This window comes from Paroedura picta, chromosome 3, assembly GCF_049243985.1.
Source record: "Paroedura picta isolate Pp20150507F chromosome 3, Ppicta_v3.0, whole genome shotgun sequence".
Classification (NCBI taxonomy): Eukaryota; Metazoa; Chordata; class Lepidosauria; order Squamata; family Gekkonidae; genus Paroedura; species Paroedura picta.
In genome coordinates, this window is record NC_135371.1 from 119334000 (window position 1) to 119357410 (window position 23411).

Here is a 23411-nt window from a genome sequence, read left to right on the forward strand (position 1 = left end):
TACCAGGCACATTCAACTGAAACTTGCTTCAGTTTCTGTGATCCCGAAGCCACAACCACAGAGAAAGCACAAGTGCAGAAGAGTAGTTTTTTAAATATATAAATATACTGGGAAAGAGTGTGAGAGAGAATAAAACCAACAGTGTTGATAGTCGCCACCAGCACAATGTTATATAGTGACCAGTCATAAGTGCTGCTGAGCAAGATCCCATCTGGCCCCACACACTTTCTAAAAACATTTAGTGGGTGCCAGAAATCATGCCAGAGAGTGCTAAGACACCCACAGGGACCATGTTGGGACACCTGTGCTATAGCATATATTTTAATTGAGCATCTTAGTAGGCTGCTGGGAACTCATCTTCATTTGCAAAATTCAGTCCATCAGTTCTGTACAGCCAGATATATCAAAAGAGAGCTAATTAATCCAAACACAGTTTTAAAATGATTGAAGCAATCCTCCTTTGTTTATTATTAACTCACCTTTTATATTTATCCTTTCTTTTATGTAGAATAAAAAAATCTCTCTAAACCTTTAAAAATAATTCTGTGTCTGCAGAATCTCTGGTGGAATATTTTTTTGTGGTTCCATTAAAATGAATACATTTTATGTTCATTTAATCTTTCTCCTACAGCTCCTCAAGAGCTGCTCCAAACACCTTGCTTTCCTGGCTCTAGTTTATTAGAGCAAATGGCCTTTCTTGTCTATCTCTAACATCTAAATAAAATGGGACAGGGGTGGTGGGAGGAGTTTGGACTCCCCTGTACCTGATTGGCTGTCCATCCAATGAATGGCCAATCAAGTTAGGCTATACCGCCCCTGACTGCACCCCCTCCAGTGCCAGCTCCCTTTACTTGACTGACTGCAAGAGGTAAGGCAGCCAGGGAGCATGAGCTGGGGGCGGGGCCTGGGATCGTGGTTGGTGGCGTCCAGTAGGTTGCCCAGCCGGCAACATGATCTGGGAGGGAAGGGAGGCAAGCCCTGGTCTCGCTGTTACGTGGGGAGCAGGGAAGGCCGCAACCCCTACCAGTGAGACCCCCGCCTCAAAAAGACCTGCCACAGCCTCTCCAGGCCTCAGTGAGCCTGGCTAGTGTCCATTATATTATTTTTATAACGGGCTTTTCTGCTAGTTTATTTATATAGAACCACTGCACTACAGTATCACTGATGTAATGCCACAGAAACCTCAGGAAAAGTGACATAATAAGGATCCCACTATCAGGCATTTTCTCTTCAGAGTGGTTAATTAAATAACATTCAGAAAGAGAAATATTTCAGCAGGGTAAAGAGTAGTGACAAGAAGTCAATCCCTTTCCCCCTAATATAGAAGCTTGCATGAAGATCTGTGCCTTTCTGACCCCTTGTTTTGACAGTAGAATCCAGAGTTTGGCAATATCCAAGGACATCTTTTACACAAAATTCTGCTTGATGTTCCAGCACCACAATTTGGTTATAAGGGTGTGGCAGGCTGAGTAATATTCCTGGGATCTGTGCTCTTGCCAAAATAAAGTTCCCTTTGGAAAAAAGAACATAACAAATATGAACTAATGATCAGGCAGTAATGGCCAAGTGAGGTTAACTCAAATTTTTAAGTAAATGTAAATATTGCCTATTTAAAAACAGAGTTAATATCTCTTTAGTAAGGATTTGGGCTTGATATGGTATTGAAGAGTCCTATGAGCTATTTTTAACAATTCTGATTTGTGCAATGGAAAGCTATAGCAGGTTTTAACAGCATGGACATTTATTACATGTCATTCTGTGATGGGAGATTTGCACATACCTTTATAATTAGATATATATGTTGAAACCAAGATTCAAAACCCTGCTGCACTCTGAATCCAGTGCAATATATACTGATGTAGTAGCTCTGTTTTGTGCCTCAGCTTCCTTCTGCACTGTAGCTGCTTGTTGAGAAAAAAAATGTATGTTGGTTTTGATTATATATTTTGTGGCTCAGCCTTTGTGCAATGTTGCAGTATATATAGAAACGAGAACTTGAAACTCAGAAGCTGAAATGGTGCCCACTTATCATGATCCTTCTGTGACTTTGCACTTTCATCCAAGGCCTTCAGTGGTTTAGAATGTATTGCCACTGTAAAAGTTGAAATGTGAGAAAGTCCTCAAAGCTGGAAACCAAAGATAAAATGTCTACAAGTGCAACCTTCGCAATCATAAATGATTAAGATATGCTTAAAAAGGAAGCAACACAAACCTCAGGGTATGCTGGGTGATAGTTTCCACATCACAGGTAGGGCTCTAGTCTTCCTTTCTATGGAAGCCTGAACACAATTTTTATTTCTCCCACATTTATAAGGAATCAAAAAGCAAGCACACACTCAGGATTCTCCATTTTGTTTCCAGAACAAGTTTAATCTAATATACATATTCCTAGGTACAATAATAACCAGAATATGCCAATTGAAAAAAGTTAAAAGATAATTTTCTTCCAGGCTCTGCTCAGCCTGGGTTCCAAATAAAAATGAATGTTATTTCTACACAAAACTAGATTTTAAAAAGTTGAGGTTCTATGAAGAGAGAGAGGACAGCAACAGTGAGCAAGGACAGGGAAGCAGAAATTCCAGCAGGACTTACTGTTGCTGGTTTAGGAGCTGTACCAAGTGCCTACCATGAAGGAGAAAAACAGAGCTTCTCCACTGAGGAGTCCACAAAGACCATGCTGCTTTAAGCCCTTAAGGTACTTTTGGACAGGACTTGCTTATCCAAAGATGGCCAGAAGGACAAGCCATCCCTGATTTCAATCAGAGGTCACATACAGCCTATCATTACTCAATCTGCAGCCCAAAGCTAAACAACAGGAAAGAACAAGACCTTCTGCCAATATTTGATTACCAAGACAGAGCCCAGTTCTTTCCAGAGTCCCACATGAAATGGATAGGGATGACCAAATGACATCAGGAAGTGAGGGAAAGGGAAAGGGGAAATTATATGGGTCAAGGAATTAATGATTTCCCCTTTAATGTAGGTGGGACTGAAACCCCCAATACACAGCTAGGAGAAGTGAACATGCACAACAGGATCCAATGGCTACAGAAACTAAAGACTTGTCACCTAAGGATCCAAACATACATTAACTCTAGGATCACATACAGAATCAACAGCTTTCCCCACAGAGCAATATGGCTCTGTTTCCACCCTCCCAACTTGCTTATGCTTGACCTCAAACAGAGCCGCATGTTCACAACTTTCACTAGAACCTCATATCCACAACTCTCACCATGACATCTCCCACAGCCTGGTCTGCAACAGAGCAAGTACATGCTTCCTCCCTGCAAGAGAGACAGTCTTTGGCGAAATTTGCATTCACTGGAAGGACTAGGATGTTCCATTTTACCTTGTTCCACAACTTCCCTCTGTGCAGACAGAATGCACAAAAGCAAACTCCAGCCTGGATTACCACTGCTGTCAGTAAGGAACATCTCCACAAAAACAGCATGGTTTATTTAGTGCTTGAATTCTGGGATCCTTCCCCCTGCCCCAAGTCCAAGTAGGTCTACAGAAACCTCACCTACAGGAAAGCAAGAGAGCCCAGAAGTTAAATACTGCTTTCACTTCCTTTGTTAACCATTAATTTTGTTCAGAAGAGTAAGGGAGAAACCCTTGGAATGCTGCTCCTTCCAAAGAGCTCTACTACTGAGCCTCAGCTACAGGTGGTGCTGCAGGCACGTCGGTCCCACTTCGCAAGGCATCTACCTTGGAGAAGTTAGTCTCCAAGATGTGGCGCTGAAGATGCCGCACCCATTCTTCTTGGATGGAGAGAGGCCCGTGGAACTCCACTTCACAGAATCTGCACAAAAAGAACACAATGCTTACTAGGGTCCATTTGAAGAATTATTCATCTCAAAGCACACACAGAAATGAAGCTCCCTAAAAGTACTTGGGAGTACAGTTTTGTCTCTTGGCCTACCCTTGAGAGTCTTGGAGTCTAATAGGTCTGACATTATATCAACATACTATCCTCTATACCGGTTTCACGACAGACAAGGGAATAAGCAGGAAGAATAGGTTTTTATACCCCACTTTTCTCTACCTTAAAGAGTCTCAAAGTGGCTTTCAATTGACTTTCCCTTAATCTCCCTTCAACAGTCACCTGGCCCAAGGTCACCCAGCAGGCCCTCATGTGGAAGAACAGATAATCAAACTGAGTTTTCCAGATTAGAGAACATTGCTCTTAACCACTACACCACACAAGACAGCAGAATAGTACATACCTGCACTTCAGTGTGTAGATATTCCCCACAAATTTCACCAAGGAAGTCTGTGGTGGCCTAGGAACCAAAGATGGTACTGGTCTCACCCTAGGGGGTGGCTGGCGGACCTCTTCTGATTTCTGCTGCATGTCGCTAGCTTCCTCTTCTCGAGGTGCAGGAGTCTCAAGAGGTTTGGCCTGCCTCCGTTCAAATTCTAAGGAATAGAAGACAAATCTCTTTCAGAACAGGATGGTGGGATACAGCCAATACACCGCAATGGAAGATTTGCCATGAAAAGCCAATTTTTGGAAATTATTTTTTATTACAACAGCGGCTGGGCAAAGGGGGGGGGGACAAGACACAACTTCAAGGAGATCTTAAAACCATGTACCGTGTTTTGAACAACTTTGTCCAACCCAAAGCTGTGAATTATCACCTTGACTGAGAATGTTCCTCTGTGGCTAAGATCTTACATTAATCTATTGAATAATTTTCCTGAGGCCCACTTCCTGGAATTAGCCAAATTATTTGGACCAGCATGTAGACAGGGTTTCTCTGGCAGCCCAAAATGTTTTGGGCTCCTCTATATGTACTTGTGCTGGCAAACTGGGAGCAGTGACTCACTGTTGATGTTATGTTGGTGATGCTCCTCCATCTTTACCAGCGACAGAGGCGAGGTGACTGCAGGTCTTTCGCTGCTTCCATCTACAGCTTTGCTGGGCTCACTGGTCATCATCTCTCCACCTATGCTCCTGCTCAGCGGTGGAGGGCTGCCTGCCTGCAGGCTCAGGGGAGCTTTCTTCCCAGGGGCATCATGGTCACGCGTGTGAGAGGCATTGCGAAACTTCTTGGTAAAGGGCCGCCCACCTTGGATGTAGCTGCGATACGCTCCAGCTTTCTGGGGTCGATGCTTGATCCACTCACTCAGAGTTTCAATTGGGGAGCCGTTAACACACCACTCAGTCACTCCAAACTGTCTGAGGTGGGCACGAGCATGGCTGGCCAGCGCCTTACGGTTCTCAAAGTACAGGCCACAGAGTTCACAGCAGGCTTCACTGGCTGGGAGCAGAAATGGCAGGGAACTATACTGAGCAAAGCTCTCAGCAAAGGACTTCAACAACAATTGTTCAAGGATAGAGCAGCAGATAGTAATCTCTCCAAGTCACTATATCTATTCCCCCTAAACCAAGGTAAATAGTTTGAAAAATTCACCGAACCTCCCGAAGCATTGCTTTTTAGTACCCTTCAATATACCCTTTAATACTCTTACTATCCAAGTAAACAAAACCCCTTCACACACACACATAGGCAAGATTCAGCTCTTCTATCATTCTGGAGTATACCATATTGGTCTGGCAACCATGATATTCAAATTCATAACAATACTGAAATAAATGGTCAGCCAGAGGCTATAGGGAACTTACCCTCAATAGAACAAGTGGAGGAAAATCAACATGTTAACCCACTGCTGGCTACCCACACCCTCAGATGAGTACTGTTAAAGGACTTGCATTGATCAAGGTCTTCTCTGAATACTGCAAGATGCTACTGACTGTTTGAAGTCTGTTTGCATTCTGATGGATCTCATCCCACTTCACACCCACCTCTAGAACACTAGAAAAGCTCCCCAAGTTCACAGGGCAAGGACTCACAACAGAATACTAAGAAGGCTTTCGAGATCACAGCCTTTTCCCTCCCCATTCGGGGTGAGGGGGTGGGGGAGCGGCACTTACATGTATGAGCAGGCTTTTCATGAACATGCTTGGCTTTGAATGGCAACTCAGTCTGGATGTAGGTTTTCTGCTTCATTTCACCAGGGCCACTCAGCCTCTCATCTGACAATGGCCGCTTAGTGGAAAGTGATGCCAAGAAACCTTCCTGTGACTTGAGTGGAGATAAGGAAAGCTCCCGACCAAGGTTTGGTTTTCCTGTCCTCCCGCCCAGCGGGGACAAAGCCATGGACTGCAGCAGTTTTCCAGGGGACTTTGGGACACCTCCATCCTCCCCCATGGGCTTTGGAAGCTCAATGCTCATTGTGGTCGGCTCCTTCTTTATCAAGCATGGCTTGTTCTTCTTCTTTATGATCTCTCGGAGTGTGTCTATGGGGGAACCATTGACTGACCATTCAGTCACTCCCATCTGGCGCAAATGAGATCTGGCATGGCTAGAAAGTCCCTTTCGGTTCTCAAAAAACTCGCCACAGAACTCACAACGAATATCCCGCACAGGATCAGCACGAGAAGCTGCAAGGGACAGATTAAAGAGCACAGAGACTAACTTAAAATCAAGAATTAAAATCCAGATCCTCTTCAAAATACCCCTATTCACTTCTGCAACATGGGCCCCTCCATACGCTATGGCGGGGGCAGGGGGTTACCCCCACAGGGCCGTGCAGTGTCCCTGTAAAGACATTGTAGGTTGGGGCTGGGCGGGCCAAAAGACCCGACATTGTCCATTATGCACAGCATCAGCCCGCCTCAGCCCCTGCTGCCACCCAGCGTATCCAGGAAGCTGCGGAAGTTCCCATGTTTGCATAACATGGGCCTTCCGTAGCCCTGGGTTGAGATACGCCCACGCTGGTGGCGGAGGTGAACATTATTGGGGATTTTCCCCGAAGCCCTTCTGCCACCAGCGCAAGCGTTCTGCCCCGTGCATAATGGACCCAAGCACCCTCTGGCCCAGGTGGTCCAGAGCTTTGGGCTGGGTTGTCACCAATACGTGCATGATACCCAGCTCTATCTCCTAATGGATGGCTACCTGGCCTCCCCCCCACACACAGATAATTTGCCAGATGCTTGGAAACTATAGCTGGATAGTTAGAGCAAAGTCACCTGAAACTCAACCCCTCCAGGAAATGTGGCTGTCCACTCTAGCCAGGGTGCAGCTTAACATCTTGTTCTCAGCCAGGAATTTGGATGTGATCCTGGATGCCTCCCTGTCAGTGGAGGACCAAGTCACTAGAGTAACCCACTTGGGTGTTTTTCCATTTCTGCCAGGCAAGACAATTCACGCCCTATCTGTCCTTGGATCATCTGGCCACAGTGATCCATGCAACAGTCACCTCCAGGGCTTCAGTAACTCACTCTATGCAGGCCTGCCCTTGTCCTTGACCCAGAAATTGCAGCTAGTGCAGAAAGCAGTTGCTCGGGTCCTCACTGGTACATTTTGGAGGGTTCCTATGCAGCCAGTGCTGAGGCAGCTGCACTGGTTACCATTAGCAGCCCTTACCAAGGTTAAAGTTTTAGTATTCATTTTCAAGGCCATCCACAGTCTGGCCCCACATATCTACAAGACCACTTACTTCCCAATGCCTCCCCACAGGGCTCTTTGCTCTGCGGGTGCAAACCTGTTGATGATTCCTAGCTCACGAAAGGTATGTCTCGCCTTGACCAGGACCAACGTCTTCTTGGTCCTGGCCCCGACCTGGTGGAATGAACTCCTAGGACAGCTAAGGGCCCTTTCGGAACTTTCTCAATTCTGCAGGGTCTGCAAGATGGAGCTCTTATGCAGGGTCTTTGGTTGAGGCCAAGTCAAGTAAGATCTAGGGTCCCTCCCCGAAAATGACAGTCATCTGCCACTCCCTCACCATCTGCCTCTCAGGACACATGTTGTTGTTGGGCGTCCATTGAGCAGGGAGGAATTATTAGTTTGCTGCAAGGGTATATATTTTACTCTCTCTCTCTCTCACTCTCTCTCTCTATGTGTGTGTGTGTATATATGTGTGTATATATATGTGTGTGCCCTTTCCACAAGCAGCCCGTTTAGCAAAGAGACAATCCCACTTAAGTGCAGAATGAGTTGCAGAAATACAAAAATATGTTCGAATGGTACTCAACAGACCTGATCACCAGACGTTCATTCTCTAAACCTTATGCACAGAGATTTCACTACTAACACTTACAGAGATTGAGTGGAGACATCTCCTCTCGCGGTGACCAAGGTCTGTCGGACAGATGTGAATCGTTGTGAAGTCCCCCAGACATCATTTCTCGCTTGATTTCCATTCGCAAATGATCTTGCTTCAGTTTCTTGTGCAAAGAGGGAGAGGGAAGCCCCGAGAAAATTTTTCTAGCAGTTGGGGGAGGGGAAGAGGTAGAAGACTGGCCCATGGGACTCCCTGGCTGCTGTGCCTTTTTAGGTATGGCAGGCACATGACTTTCCCCTGGATTGCATGGTTCCAGACAGCCTCCAAGAACAGATGGGGCAATGGGGTTCTGACCCTGTGCTGGAGAGCCAGAGGTACTGGTCCGAGGTTGAGCTCTTCGTTTCAGGATTTCTCGGAGTGTGTCAATGGGGGAGCCATTCACATACCATTCAGTTACCCCCATTTGGCGCAGATGTGACCTGGCATGACTGGACAGCCCCTTCCGGTTCTCAAAATATTCACCACAGAACTCACACCTGATGTCTCGCACAGGTTCTGCTCCAGAGGCTGAGAAGAAAAAGAAGACATGTGGTTACAGTGGATTACAAAACGATTGGATACAGAACAGAATTCAACCTGGACACCAGCTAGATTACTCCCCTGCAAGGCTGTGTGAAGTAGGCACATAGCATAAGGATTTTGCACAAAACAAAGCTGATCCCTCAACAAGCTTGGCCAAAGGAAATAAATCAAACCACCAACAATTCCTGTAAGGCATGAAAGCTTGGATGGATGTGGTCAAAGCAGGGGACACTGGAGACATGGACAAGACACAGTGAAAGCAAGCATTGCCAAATGGAAGTGCTGATCCCAAATCATGAGATTTTATCTTTGGTAATAAGGCAGAAGAGAAGCTTTGCTATTGCCAATGCTCCCACCCAATCCTGTTTATGAAGAAAGCAGTTCCGGTGTGTGCAAAGTAATCTGGCATGAAACTAATCTCCTACACAAAAAAATCCTCATAGCACTTTTCAAAACACAGCACACATGCTGTTTAGTATACACCTAAACACTCAATTCTACAACAAGGAACGTTGAATGCCTTTCCTGAAGAAGAATTCAATGCATGATTATTCTCCCTGTCAGGGTGGTCACAAGGAACCTCACAATCCAGTGCATGGCTGGGGAAGAACCAAAGATCAAGTGCTCTGTTTTTGCCATCCTAAGTCTGAGCCACACGCCCTTCTTGAGGTAATGCAGAACAGTCAGTGCACAAAGATAAAATACACTTGATACAGGGTGCCAGTTTAAGGAACTTGAGACCACCAATACATAAACAACCCTTCTCTCCTGCATATGCTCCTTTCACTGAGGGAAATGGCTGGAATAGCACCATTGTGCTCAACTGTTTCTTTCATCCCTTGAATGGGATGTAGCCCTGCTGAACCTGTATATGGTGGGACGAAAGGGGATCTTCTTCCTTGCTCAGTAACTTCAGAGACATTTAATTGCCAAGGAGAAAAACACTACTGAGCATTCTGCTAATGCTGAGTGAAGTCACTGAGTGCTCTAAAAAGCACTGCAGTCCAAGTTCAATGAACCCCAAAGGGCTATGTATCAACTTGCATACTTTCAAATAGTAAAGTCACAATAGTAAAGTCACAATCAGCAGGCAAAGCAGTTTGAAGTTTGTGTTGTGACAGTCCTAACTGTAAAGCATGTAAGCATACAGCGTTGCTCTATCTTGGAACAGAAAGATGTTTTCCTTTTGGAGCAAGGCAAAAAAAATGAGGTGGATGCCCAAAATGGGAAGAGGTAATTTCAGCACACACAAGAGGCCTGCTGGGAAAACTGCACTAGCATTTTCAGAAGAAAAAAAAAGCTTCTAGGGAAAGGGCAATGGTGAGCCTGTTGCTCAAAGAGTTTGTTTGCCCACCGCTTCACTGCTTATTGTAGATTGTGGCAGAAAACGGCAAGTGGCCTGGATGTTAGGTGCACAACTTCATGTTACATAAACAAGACTGGGGAGGGGGGGAGGGGGGCAGGAGCCAGCGCTGATAGAACCTACAGAGATTGAGTGGAGCCATCTCAGCATCTGATGCCCAGTACGCGCTGGAAGAAAGACCCTGTTTCCTTTGCAGAGTGGCCACAGCTGACAGTCTGTGGCCATGTGGCTTCAGTTTCTTGGATGGTGGAGGGGAGTGAGGTGAGAGTACAGATGGCTGTTTGCCCAAAGACTTTGGTGAATGTGCTTGTTTCATGCCTGTGGCAGGCGTTGCTGTAGCGGTGCTCTTTGGGCTGGGTCCATCAGAGCTCCCAATCTCCCCTAATGATTCTCTCTCACTAGGGAGGAGAGAGGAAAGACGGCCTTTGAAGTCTTCATTTTTGATGAGATCATTTAAAACATCAATAGGAGATCCTTTAGCATCTGGATCGCTCACTCCCAGGTGTCTCAGGTGGGCTCTAGCGTGACTTGACAGCCCTTTTCTGGTTTCAAACCAGGCACCACATAACTGGCAGTCAATTTCTCTGCCCGAGTCACTATCTACAGCTGCGGAAAGAAAACACATTGATCACAATCATCTCAAACACCTATTACAATCTGAAAAGGACTTTGTCGGATCCATTATTCCAAAAATGGTATGATACAATGGTTTCCCAAGAAAATTTAACAAGGAGGCTCAAGGATTTGTTATTCCATACACATCACTGCTTAACCTTACCAGATGAGCAAAAAATTCCCATGGAAGACCTGAAATTAAATCAGATTTACTATGCACTAGGCCAGGTCAAGTTTTCAAACATTCTCACTCCTGAAAACATGACAATGAAGCCTTTTTATCACTTCAACTTAAGCCACCAGGTATTTTTAAAAACAGCAACATCAAAAGGTAGCTGTCTAGTACTCAATGGAAATTCCAACTACTAACTAATGAGTTCTTGACAGAAAAACAAGACTCCAAACAGAACAGTAATTAAAAAAATACAAACTGCTACTTTGAGGCACAATGCATATGAGGGTTGGTTGGTTTGTTGCCAAGCTTTCCGCACCTTCGGACTGCAAAATCTCAGTTAAACAGTCATCCATAGCAGTGACACAGAACAAAAACAATACATTTTCCCAAAATGTTACAATTGTTCATACCTGCAAGCTCCTAGAAATGTCTTTGATCCAACATTTATAAAATACAGTTTTGAAATAAAGACAGATTACAGAGGGTTCTGCAGTTTTTTTGCCGATATGCAACCTACAATCGACCTATCTATTGTATGATCTACTAACAAGAACTGGGAGATGTTGTTACTGAATATGTATAGAATGGCAACTTAGAGGCCTTAAAGACCACACAGCTATATGCCTGTTTCTGTATCATGCAAGTTCAAGGTGTCCATGTATTTTTAAAGAAGCAATGTAAGATACTTAGAAGGGACTTAAGTATTTTCTATAAATCTCCACTTTGACACAGGACTGGTCAAATGAAGCACAGCTTGGCTTAGACTCAGCCAACTAGCATGCAATAGCAAAAGTAGACAATCTCACAGCTGGTTTCTAGAATGTGACACATAAAAGCAAATATTCATGGCTGAAGCAAAGAGGTACACTTAGGGATAGATTATAGCTCAAAATGGGAGTCAGAATATCTGTACAATTGCTCTTGTTTTTCCTCAGTAACTGTTTTTTTGGTTGCATAATCAAGGAAAAATAACAGATCAGAGGATTCTAGTGTTCCATGCTAATTAGTCTACTGCACTAAAATAAAATAACAGAAGGGTTCTAACAGCAGCAAACAGCAGTATGAGATTCAATGTCAAAGATAGATATCTCAGGATGTAGACCAATACCTTCTATATCAATAGTCCTGTAGACTTTGGTGCTTCAAGGGTAATAAAACTGCAGGCAAGGTGGCCTTGAGACCATCAGATAAGCCTACCCTAACCGGCTTACCAGAAGATTCCCTTCTGCTCCTGCTTGAACTCCAGTAGACATATATGCTCCTGACTAGTCACAGCAAGAGTGAAAACTCAAGTGCTCCCTTACCAGCTCCCTTACAAGTAGCTCTTAATCAGTATTAAAGGCATGGTTTTCCTGCAGTGCAAAAAGAAAAACTCAATAAAACTGACACAGGTGGCATTGCATAACTTATACTGTTTCTCACAGCTTTTCGAATAGAAGATTTCTACTACTAACACTGCTGAAGACATCTGTCTCTGAATCCTAGAATCCACAAGCACTATTGGCTGTGCTAATTTTCAAGCATCATCTTTTCAAGCAACTTAGGAATTGACAGCATTAGCATCAAGTCTTACATAAAGAGGGTGCATGAACAACACACAGGTCTGCTGTGTGAAAAGTTTAAAGAAATTGCTTAAAAGCAGTAGAAATTGCTTCCTGGTGGAAAATCTGAGGTACTTGCGGCACTGGACTCCTCACTCTTTGTTCTGCAATGGACATTTGTTTTAACTGAATATCTGTCCTCAGGATCATCAGAGAGTACCTTGGCCTTTTCTTGAGGTGAATAGCTTTGCTCAGGGTTTTGGCAGAAAGTAGATGTTTACAGATAATGTAAACATTCCTATTTTCCAACAATTAATAATAAAGACTCTAAACACAAACTGAAAGGACATGTGGGAAAGCTTTGTGGCATGTATATGGAGTAATACAAATAGGACTGACCCTCCCAGAGGTAGATTGAGAAAGGAACTTATTAAATTAGAGGGAAATTGTTTGGAAAGAAAACTCTAATAGGCAGATATACAGCAGTATAAACTAAAGAAAAGAAGCTCTCATATAAATTTGAGAAAGGAGAAGTGCTCTCTGCCTAACAGCAAATAACCAATCTTCATCTAAACCCAGCAACTTTCCTCGAAATAAGAATGGAACATTTTGCATGAGATTAACATATCCAATTTACTCCCCATGCCCTTCCTTTATTGTGGTGTACACAAGAGACAATATGTGTGATTGCAGCAGCCTTTGCAGCCAATGGGTGGCAAATGTATTTGGTAGGGGGAAGGGAGGAGAACCCTTAACTGGTTCACACCACAGGGCAATGCCACACACAAAAGCTCTCTGCCAACTCTCCAGTGTTACGCACAGCAAGAAGCATCAGCATCAAACAGACTCACTTAGATTTAAGGGGCCTTCTTCCTCCAGTTGTGGCCACTGTGCTTTAGGAGAGCTCTGCAGGGGGCTCAGCGGTAGCTTAGGGCTCTTGTCTTCAGGGTTCTTTGGTGAAGGAGAACCAGGCAGAGCAGGTGTCACTTTCTTGAGTGTGGGAGATCCTGGCTGGGCAACATTCTTGGAGCTGAAACCTGGAGGGGATTTGATTGCTTTGTTTACAGGTGGCTCTTGAGGCCGTTCTGTAGTGGGGGGCAACAGTGTTGGCCGTGAGGACCCTGCAGTCCCTTCTCTGGGAGAAGCAGATTTTTTGCTAAGACTTGGAGAGATGGGGCCGCTGTCCTGCTTGCCCTTCTGTTTCATCAGTTCATACAGTAAGTCGATGGGGGCTCCGCTGCTCTCGGACTCAGCCACACCGAGCTGACGCAAGTGAGAACGAGCATGGCTGGACAGGCCCTTGCGGGTTTCAAAGCAGGCGCCACAGACCTCGCACGTCGTGAGGTTTGGTGCTGGAAAGAGGAGAGTGACTTATTGAGACAAGGTTAAATTTAACCTCACACTCTGCTACTTGTCAGCAGACCACCTGTGCACACTGCAGTCTTGAGTCTGAGTCTCTCTTTAAAAGTCAGTCTCTCAGATATCACCTAGCCTTGGTTTGGCATAACAGATTGGCACCAGCAATCCGTTACGCAAAGAATGAATTTAGTAAGTTCTAACCAAATGACATTTGTTTGGGGACCAAGCTGAAAAACTTAACCACTGTCCGCATGCAATCACTGCTTTTGCGGACTTAGCTGATACATGAAATTGGTCCCAGATGCCTCATGTGCCATATCAAGTACCCTTTAGTCCCCCCCACTGACACAACACTGTAATTCTTATTTTGAACAATCATCACAGATTATCTAAAATTGTTACCCAAGTACAGTCAAGAATTGTGATGTCTACTGGTAATGACTAGCTATTGGTGATTATCCTAAAGCTGAACTTAAGTGTGCAAATGTTTCTTCACGTCAAGAACAAATACAATCAGCTCAGAAAGTTAGAAATTTCTTTGGCATAAAGATTAACTGCATCAATCATGCTTCACTGTGCATTTTACAAGATGGAAAACTCCTCCATCAATGGACCATTAATTAGACAGGCTGTGATTCAGTTCATAGATGTACTTTGCATAAAGTTACTGAAAGATTTTTTAAATGAAAAATCCTATGGAAAAAAATGTACAATTGCACTGCTATTTCTTCAACAACACACACAAGATATTAAGAAGGCAATGTATTTTTATTTGACCACCCTTCATTTTCATAGCAAAAATGCAAGTTCTTGGTATGCACAGAGCTTCTTCCAGTCTTTTAAATATCAGGTTAATTATGAAAACTTGCACATTTTTACACCAACAGAAAGAAGCAAACTAAAAGTCATTACAGTATCTTTCCTTTCTAGGTGAGTTTATAAGAAAAGGGTTCCGATCTGAGCTATAAGCCAGATGAGGAGACTCACACTACAGCAGGTATCATACACAATGTTCCACAGATGCCTCAACAACAAAAGAGACTCACTTTTAGAATCTTGGGAGTCTGCCTTATTGCTGGAAGGTTCTGGAGACAGTGAGTTCCCTATTCTGCTTGGAATTTGATCTAATGATCCAGCCACAGAATTCTTCTTCTGGAGTGGTAGTGATTCCATTTCTGTTGCAACCATATCATCTTCCTCCTCAGTAGCCATGACTATCAAATAAAGAAGGGAATATGGGGCTTGAGCTTGCAACTGGAAAACTAACAATGTTAGAGAGTTAAACCACACTATACATAATTCAAATACCTTACAAATTATTCAGCTCTTCCATAATTTCTACTTAACATAACAAAAATTACTGTCCCATTTACTACAAAAAATATGAAGTAAATATGTTGTTGTTGTTAGTTGCGAAGTTGTGTCCGACCCATTGCAACCCCATGGACAATGATCCTCCAGGCCTTCCTGTCCTCATTCCCCGAAGTCCATTTAAGCTCGCAAATATGTTACTGAAGATATATTTGCAGCAACTGAGCCCTATCTATTACTTAAGCATAAAAATACATGGGACCATTGAGCAATAAATAAAATTTGTACTGCAAGTTTTAAAAAAATCTGAAACTGAACGTTGAATTATGAAATGAAAATAATAAAGTCTATGATATATCTTACAGATGGGAATGCACAACTATAATGAGTAGTAAATGTAAAAGTGAAAGAAGGTACACAATGCTGACAATTAAGATAAAATTACCATATTTTTTGTTTCTTGTATTATTTATACATTTTATGTAAACCGCCCTGAGCCTCCGGGGAGGGCGGTATATAAATTTAATCAGTCAATCAATCATTGGTTATGAGACCACTTTTTAGTGCCAAAAGACATAATAAGGTATCTGTGTTCTTGGATAAGGGGACATAAAAATTGCTATAGGTCTATTAAATGAACTAAAGACATTCCTTAAAGGACAGGGAGGTCAACGAGGTAATGATAAGCACTTCCACCAACTAATTTATTTAAAATGTATTCAACTAGTGTTCATCAGGTTCTCTCTTTTAACTCTGAACTTTTACTCACAGCCAAAAAAAATGTCATGCTCAGTGGCATTTGTAGTATGTATGTTCAGAAAAGCAAAACAAAGATACTGCTCAGGATAATAGCAAAAAAAAAAAATCATGTGTGTGTTTTTACTTTTAGAGCAACAAGAACAACCTGACCACTGCAAAAAGTGATAAAACATTGTGAGAACTGTGTCTTCTAAGAAACTATGCACTGGGTTGTCAGCTACAATCAACTCTTACCTGCAAGTAATTCCCACTGAACATAGTGGAATTTACTTTATCAGAAATATATGCAAAATCAATCTGTGAATATGACAAAGATGAGAGTAACAGCCTAGAAAGAGATCTTCATTTAAATATGAAGAAAGGCAATTATTTTTTAATTTTAAAAATCACCAATATACATGCTGAAGGAAAATGTGTACTACTCTTGAGAATACCACCACTATATTTAACTATTGTGTGCATGAAAAGTGCCATCAAGTCACAGCCAACTTATGTTGACCTCTGAGAAGAACTTTAAGGACAAATGAGATGCAGTGGTAGTTTGCCATTGCCATCCTCGGCAGAGCCTTCCTTGGTGGTCTCCAATCCAAATATTAACCCTGCATAGATTCTGGGATGAGACTGAACTCTACAATGCTACCTTCTCACCCATGTCATGATTATAAAGGCCATAAAATGTAGAAGAAGGCTAGGCAATACGACCTACACAAAATGACAAACTAGCAGTCCACACACTGCCTACTATACTGGAGAATTTCAAAGCCATAATTCAACCATCTCCTCTGGGTTAACCAAGCAAACACTGCAATAATGCAAACTTTTTGTAGTCCACGTCAACATTCTAGCACTGACAAAGGTTATTATATTTTTCTCACAGTGTAATCAGTTTCAGGCTCAAAGTAGGTCAGAACCAACAACTACGAAGTTCTAACCCATACCAGAAAATGACTTTTACGACTGGTTCTGGTGTTTAGAACAGTGATTAATGAAATGGCAGAGCCCAGAACCGTTTCGTTATCAATAAGGATTATCCCGCTTTCGCAACTAACAAATCAACTGCTTGCGCGACTACAGACGGCGGACGAGGCGCTGGCCAGGCGCCCGGTGCTGCACGAGCACGGCATCAAAGGGGGCTTAAATGATGCTGACCAGCACAGGGGCTACTGGGGAAAACTAAGCGGCTACGGTGGTGAGCTCGATCGGGCCTTGACAGGAAAGGTGCTCCGAACTCTGCGCAAGGGAGCAAACAGAAAGACGCCGCCGCTTCCTGTCCCTCAGCCCAGTCCCAACCCCACATCCAGAAAATCAAAGGCGCCGCGCGCTCTTAAAAAAGCAGCCCGGCTTGCCCCAGGGGGCAGGGGTGAAGCGGCACTCCACCATGCTCGATGGGGCTGGTCTTTCCTTGCTCCCCTGCCAGGCGCTTACCAGCCTCAGGCGGCGCCCCTGCACCCGCCTCGTCGTCTCGAGGCCGCGGCACCGCCACCGCTTTTGTCGCTTTGGGCTGCGAGGGGGTGGAGGCCGCCATCTTGGGTCCGGCACATGCGGGGCAGCAGTCAGGAGGGACGGCGGAGTGTCGAAACTCCAGCTGAGTTTGATCAGGCGAAGCAGTCGAGCGCCGAGCGAACCCAGAGACGGCAGCCCGACCGACCAAGTGGAAACCCTCAGGCCCAGAGCGAGCAGGGAGAGCCCGAAACCAGCGAGGCATATATCCAGACAGAACAACTCCAACCCCGAACTACCGCTCACCCGCGCGCCTGCTTCGTAGAGCTACTGAGCTCAATACTCCAGCAGACCAGAGCAGATGAGCGCCTAACTTTCTAAAAGATAACCTGAGGCCTGCAGTACGGAGGAATCAGGGCGAACGAAAGGAAGAGACCATGAAACCTGCTACTTCGACTAAAAGGAAAATGGAAACAAACAGCCCAAGATTTTTAGGTATCCGAAGTACGCGAAGATTCAGTTGTCGGAAATCAGTCTTATGACAGGAGGAACTGTCCAAAACTAATAGTCTCACACCATTCGTGATAGTAACCTACCTTATATAAAATTCTAGATTTTTTTTTTTTGCTTAAGAATGTAGCATTTATTTTCTATTTAAGGATCTATGCATTTTAAATATTTATTTTTGCATCTATGAAATCAGAGTTTTCTAGCTCCAAATTGCAAAGTCACTTAAGTGCATTGGAATGGGTGACATGTATTACAAAATTGCCATGACACAAATCTTAATTTCCCTTCTCTGCAGATGTTAGTCAAACTAGTAGATTAGCTAAACTGGCAATATATTTTAGGGCAGTGATAGATACGCTCAAGTTCCATCTTACTAAAAAGTCATTTTCCATTATAGGATATAGAAAATAAACCAGTCACAGGGATACTTCTGTATAAAGCCCCACTCAATTGACTTTTAGCATACAATAAGCCCCCCTTCAAGGATCGCTGCCTTGTTGTGGCAAGGGGGCTTGCGTAGTTCAGTGAAGCTATGAGCTATGCCGTGCAGGGCCACCCAAGACGGACAGGTCATAGCTGAGAGCTCTGACAAAAGGTGATCCACTGGAGAAGGCAATGGCAAACCACTCCAGTATCTTTGCCATGAAAACTCTATGGACAGTTCCAATAGGCATAACGATATGACGCTGGAAGATGAGCCCCTCAGGTCGGAAGGTGTCCAATATGCTACTGGGGATGAGCAGACGGCTAGTACGAGTAGCGCCAGAATGAATGAAGCGGCTGGGCCAAAGCCGAAAGGACGCTCAGTTGTGGAAGTAACTGGTGGCGAAAAGACAGTCCGATGCTGTAAAGATTTTTATTCTATAGGAACCTGGAACGTCAGATCCATGAATCAAGGCAAGCTGGACGTGGTTAAACAAGAAATGAGAAGACTGAACATCGACATTTTAGGAATCAGTGAACTAAAATGGACAGGAATGGGTGAATTTAATTCAGATGACCATCAGGTATACTACTGTGGACAAGAATCTCGCAGAAGAAATGGAGTAGCATTCATAATCAATAAGAGAGTAGGAAAAGCAGTCTTGGGATACAATCCCCAAAATGACAGAATGATCTCAGTTCGAATCCAAGACAAACCATTCAACATCACAGTGATCCAGGTCTACGCCCCAACCACTGCTGCTGAAGAGGATGAAGTTGATCAGTTCTATGAAGCCCTACAACACCTTCTAGAAGCAACGCCCAAAAATGATGTGCTTATCATCATGGGGGATTGGAATGCTAAAGTAGGAAGCCAAAAGATAACCGGGATAACAGGCAAGTTTGGCCTTGGAGTACAAAATGAAGCAGGGCACAGGCTGGTAGAATTTTGTCAAGAGAATACAATGGTCATAGCAAACACTCTTTTCCAGCAACCCAAGAGACGACTCTACACATGGACATCACCAGACGGTCAACACAGAAATCAGATTGACTATGTGCTCTGCAGCCAAAGATGGAAAAGTTCTATCCAGTCAATAAAAACAAGACCAGGAGCTGATTGTGGTTCAGATCATGAGCTTCTTGTTGCAAAATTTAGGCTTAAATTGAAGAAAGTAGGGAAAAGCACTAGGCCACTCAGGTATGAACTAAATCATATCCCTGACGAATACACAGTGGAGGTGACAAATAGATTTAAGGAATTAGATCTGATAGACAGAGTGCCTGAAGAACTATGGACGGAGGTTCGCAACATTGTACAAGAGGTAGCAACTAAAACCATCCCAAAGAAAAAGAAATGCAAGAAATCAAAATGGCTGTCTGAGGAAGCTTTACAAATAGCTAAGGAGAGAAGGGAAGTGAAAGGCAAGGGAGAAAGAGAAAGATACACCCAATTGAATGCAGAATTCCAGAGAAAAGCTAGAAGAGATAAGAATGCCTTCTTAAATGAACACTGCAAACAAATAGAAGAAAACAATAGAATGGGGAGGACCAGAGATCTTTTCAAGAAAATTGGAGATATGAAGAGAACGTTTCATGCAAAGATGGGTATGATAAGGGACCAAAATGGTAGGGACCTCACAGAAGCAGAAGAGATCAAACAAAGGTGGCAAAATTATACAGAAGAACTATACAAGAGCGAGCTTAACATCCCTGATGACCACAATGGGGTAGTTACTGACCTGGAGCCAGACATCCTGGAATGTGAAGTCAAATGGGCCTTAGGAAGTCTGAGCAACAATAAAGCTAGTGGTAGTGACAGCATTCCAGTTGAACTATTCAAAATCTTAAAGGACGATGCAGTAAAAGTGCTACACTCAATATGCCAGCAAATTTGGAAAACTCAACAATGGCCACAGGATTGGAAAAGGTCAGTTTACATTCCAATCCCAAAGAAGGGCAATGCCAAAGAATGTTCAAACTACCGCACCATCGCACTAATTTCTCATGCTAGCAAAGTTATGCTCAAAATCCTACAAGCTAGGCTCCAGCAATATGTGGACCGAGAACTTCCAGAAGTACAGGCAGGATTTCGAAGAGGCAGAGGAACTAGAGATCAAATTGCCAACATACGCTGGATCATGGAGAAAGCTAGGGAGTACCAGAAGAACGTCTACTTCTGCTTCATTGACTATGCTAAAGCCTTTGATTGTGTGGAGCACAACAAATTGTGGCAAGTTCTTAAAGAGATGGGAATACCAGAGCATCTTATTTGTCTCTTGAGAAATTTATATGCAGGTCAAGAAGCAACAGTGAGAACTGAACATGGAATCACTGACTGGTTCAAAATTGAGAAAGGAGTTCGGCAAGGCTGTATACTGTCGCCTTGCCTATTTAACTTGTATGCAGAGCACATCATGAGAAATGCGGGATTAGAGGAGTCACAAATTGGGATCAAGATTGCAGGGAGAAATATCAACAACCTCAGATATGCAGATGATACCACTCTAATGGCAGAAAGTGAAGAGGAACTAAAGAGCCTGTTGATGCGGGTGAAGGAGGAGAGTGCTAAAGTTGGCTTGAAACTCAACATCAAGAAAACAAAGATCATGGCATCCGGCCCTCTCAATTCCTGGCAAATAGAAGGGGAAGAAATGGAGATAGTGACAGATTTTATTTTCCTGGGCTCCAAGATCACTGCAGATGGGGACTGCAGCAAAGAAATTAAAAGACGCTTGCTCCTGGGGAGGAAAGCTATGGCAAATCTAGACAGCATCCTAAAAAGCAGAGACATCACCCTGCCAACAAAAGTGCGTTTAGTCAAGGCTATGGTCTTCCCAGTTGCAATGTATGGCTGCGAAAGTTGGACCATAAGGAAGGCCGAGCGTCAAAGAATTGAGGCTTTTGAACTCTGGTGCTGGAGAAGACTCTTGCGAGTCCCTTGGACTGCAAGGCGAACAAACCAGTCAGTCCTAGAGGAGATCAGCCCTGACTGCTCCTTAGAAGGCCAGATCCTGAAGATGAAACTCAAATATTTTGGCCACCTCATGAGAAGGAAGGACTCCCTGGAGAAGAGCCTAATGCTGGGAGAGATCGAGGGCAAAAGAAGAAGGGGACGACAGAGAATGAGGTGGATGGATTGAGTCACTGAAGCAGTAGGTGCAAACCTAAATGGACTCCAGGGAATGGTAGAGGACAGGAAGGCCTGGAGGATCATTGTCCATGGGGTCGCGATGGGTCGGACACGACTTCGCACATAACAACAACAAATACAATAAGCAGGTTAAAACGCCTAAGAAGAGTCGCAACTCAACCCTGATTTGGGATTTCCAGTATCAGTCATACCTAATGAATGCAGAAGTTTTGTCTTTTGAGATTAAAGTTAAGAAAGATTTTAATGTCCAGAAATGCCTAAAATATATTTACCTCTCCATGACCTTGAAGTCATAAAAGTGATTCTGTGCTATTCTACACTTTCATGTTTACTATGCCTCCTACCTCAATTCCCTATTCCCATGTTTGCCTTTCCTTTACCTGTAAAACTACATATTCTTAGTTTATTACATTATCTGGTAAGCAGACGCTTTTGAAATGCACTTATATATGATAAATAAAAGAGAGTAGTTGAACCTGAGAGCAGTACCTTTCTCTCACACTAGTATTGGTTGCATAAATGAGCAACTGAGCTGAGAAACTCTGAGAAGAGAACTGTTCTAACTTTCAACATCCAGATTCTGGCATTGTTATTGCCTTCTTACCAAGAAAATTAGCCATTTTTACTTGAAGTGATTCACTGCAGAGGTTGCCAGAAGCAAGAGGTTAATAACATTTACTTTTTTCAACTTATTTTCCTTTTATTGCATGATTGTTCTAAAAAGTAAAGACAATAATACTAAATATACTTCTTTGTCAATAAGCAAAAGTTTTCCTCTTTTAAATTCTTGATTCAATCCTTCCTTAAAGATCTAAAATTGCACTATTGTTAACATTTAATAATAAATTCAATAATCACAAATTTTCATAGTTGATTAGGCAGGTCGCAGGCAAATCATGCTTATTTAAGAACGATATTCTTTAATTAAGTAGTTCTGGTTTTTCCAGATATTTTATTCAAGTTATTCAGTGATTAAAGATCAGTTAGCTAAATCTACTTTGTTTGTTTAGTGTAGTTCACTAACTATTGAAACAGAAATCACCATTTGCTTGTGTTGTTGTTTAAACACTGAAAAGTCTATATTTAAACCACAGGTAAATGAATGATAGAACAAACAACAATGAAATTTTGAAGATTTTCCATATTGCTTTTGCTACTTTTACCCAGCCACTGGTTTCAGAGAAATTAGATCTGAATTTCTAGTTGTTCATTTGCTAACAAAACATACAATTTTCTTGTATTTTGAATGTGACTGAGAAATACCTCAAAAGAAAAGCCAAATAAGTTATAAACATTATATATCTCTCAACAGGCAAAAATTAAAACATACTTTTCCCCCTTAGAAGCAGTAGGTTCCCATTTTATTTGTTTATTATGTAGAATTTACTTTTTTGAAATTCTATCACTATAATTTTGATCTGATCTATGCTATGAGGAAGATTGTGGGCTGTTTGCATATAGGGCTGCACAGCCAAAGTGCCTGATTCATATTGCCTCATTTATGCTCTTAGAGGGTCAAATTTTATACTGCTTCTAATTAGGAAACTTGAATAAGCAATGCAGGAAGATACTGTAAATGTGAAACCTGAACAATTTTTAATTCTGATTGCACTTACAAATTGGCTCAGAGCAGAACTACATGTTATGAGAGACATGAAGCTGCTGTCTTTTCATCTCTGTTTCTTATATTTATTTATTTATTTGGATTTTTATACCGCCCATTCTTTACAGCTCTGGGCAGTTTATATGGAACATTATGAAATATGGAACATTATAATTTAATCTAGAACATACAGTTTCAATACAACCTCATAACAACCAAGTAACAATTTATATCACAACATAAATAACAATAACACTGGGGAGATCAAATTTTTTCAGTCATGGAAGGGCGTCTGAGGGGCGCCCAGCAGATGTTCTCAGTCGGTCGGCCTCAAGCGAATGCCTGGAAGAGCACCTTTTTGCAGACCCTGCAGAACTGTGGAAGTTCGGGCAAGGCTCTCGTTCCACCAGGTGGGGGCCAAGACCAAAAAGGTCTGGCCCTTGTTGAGGTCCGCCGTGCTTCTTTGAGGCCAGGGATCCACAGCCTGTTGGAGGTGGCGGAGC

General features: G+C 43.1%; 1 protein-coding gene across 20 annotated transcripts in view; it reads right to left on the reverse strand.

The window, feature by feature from the left end:
* Positions 1–2342: 2342 nt before the first annotated feature.
* Positions 2343–23411, reverse strand: part of WIZ (WIZ zinc finger) — a 91819-nt gene continuing 70750 nt past the window's right edge. For 14 of the 20 annotated variants that reach the window (XM_077327420.1, XM_077327417.1, XM_077327414.1 and 11 more), the window contains 8 exons: positions 14755–14922; positions 13201–13701; positions 10142–10624; positions 8110–8640; positions 5942–6451; positions 4833–5267; positions 4230–4422; positions 2343–3805 (listed from right to left, as the gene is read on the reverse strand). In XM_077327420.1, coding sequence (XP_077183535.1) covers positions 3649–3805; positions 4230–4422; positions 4833–5267; positions 5942–6451; positions 8110–8640; positions 10142–10624; positions 13201–13701; positions 14755–14922 — 2978 coding nt within the window. In that variant the 3' untranslated portion in view covers positions 2343–3648. Of the gene's footprint in view, positions 3806–4229; positions 4423–4832; positions 5268–5941; positions 6452–8109; positions 8641–10141; positions 10625–13200; positions 13702–14754; positions 14923–17203; positions 17490–23411 lie in introns of those variants that run through there. The other 6 variants (XM_077327432.1, XM_077327419.1, XM_077327418.1 and 3 more) reach the window with 6 other exon arrangements.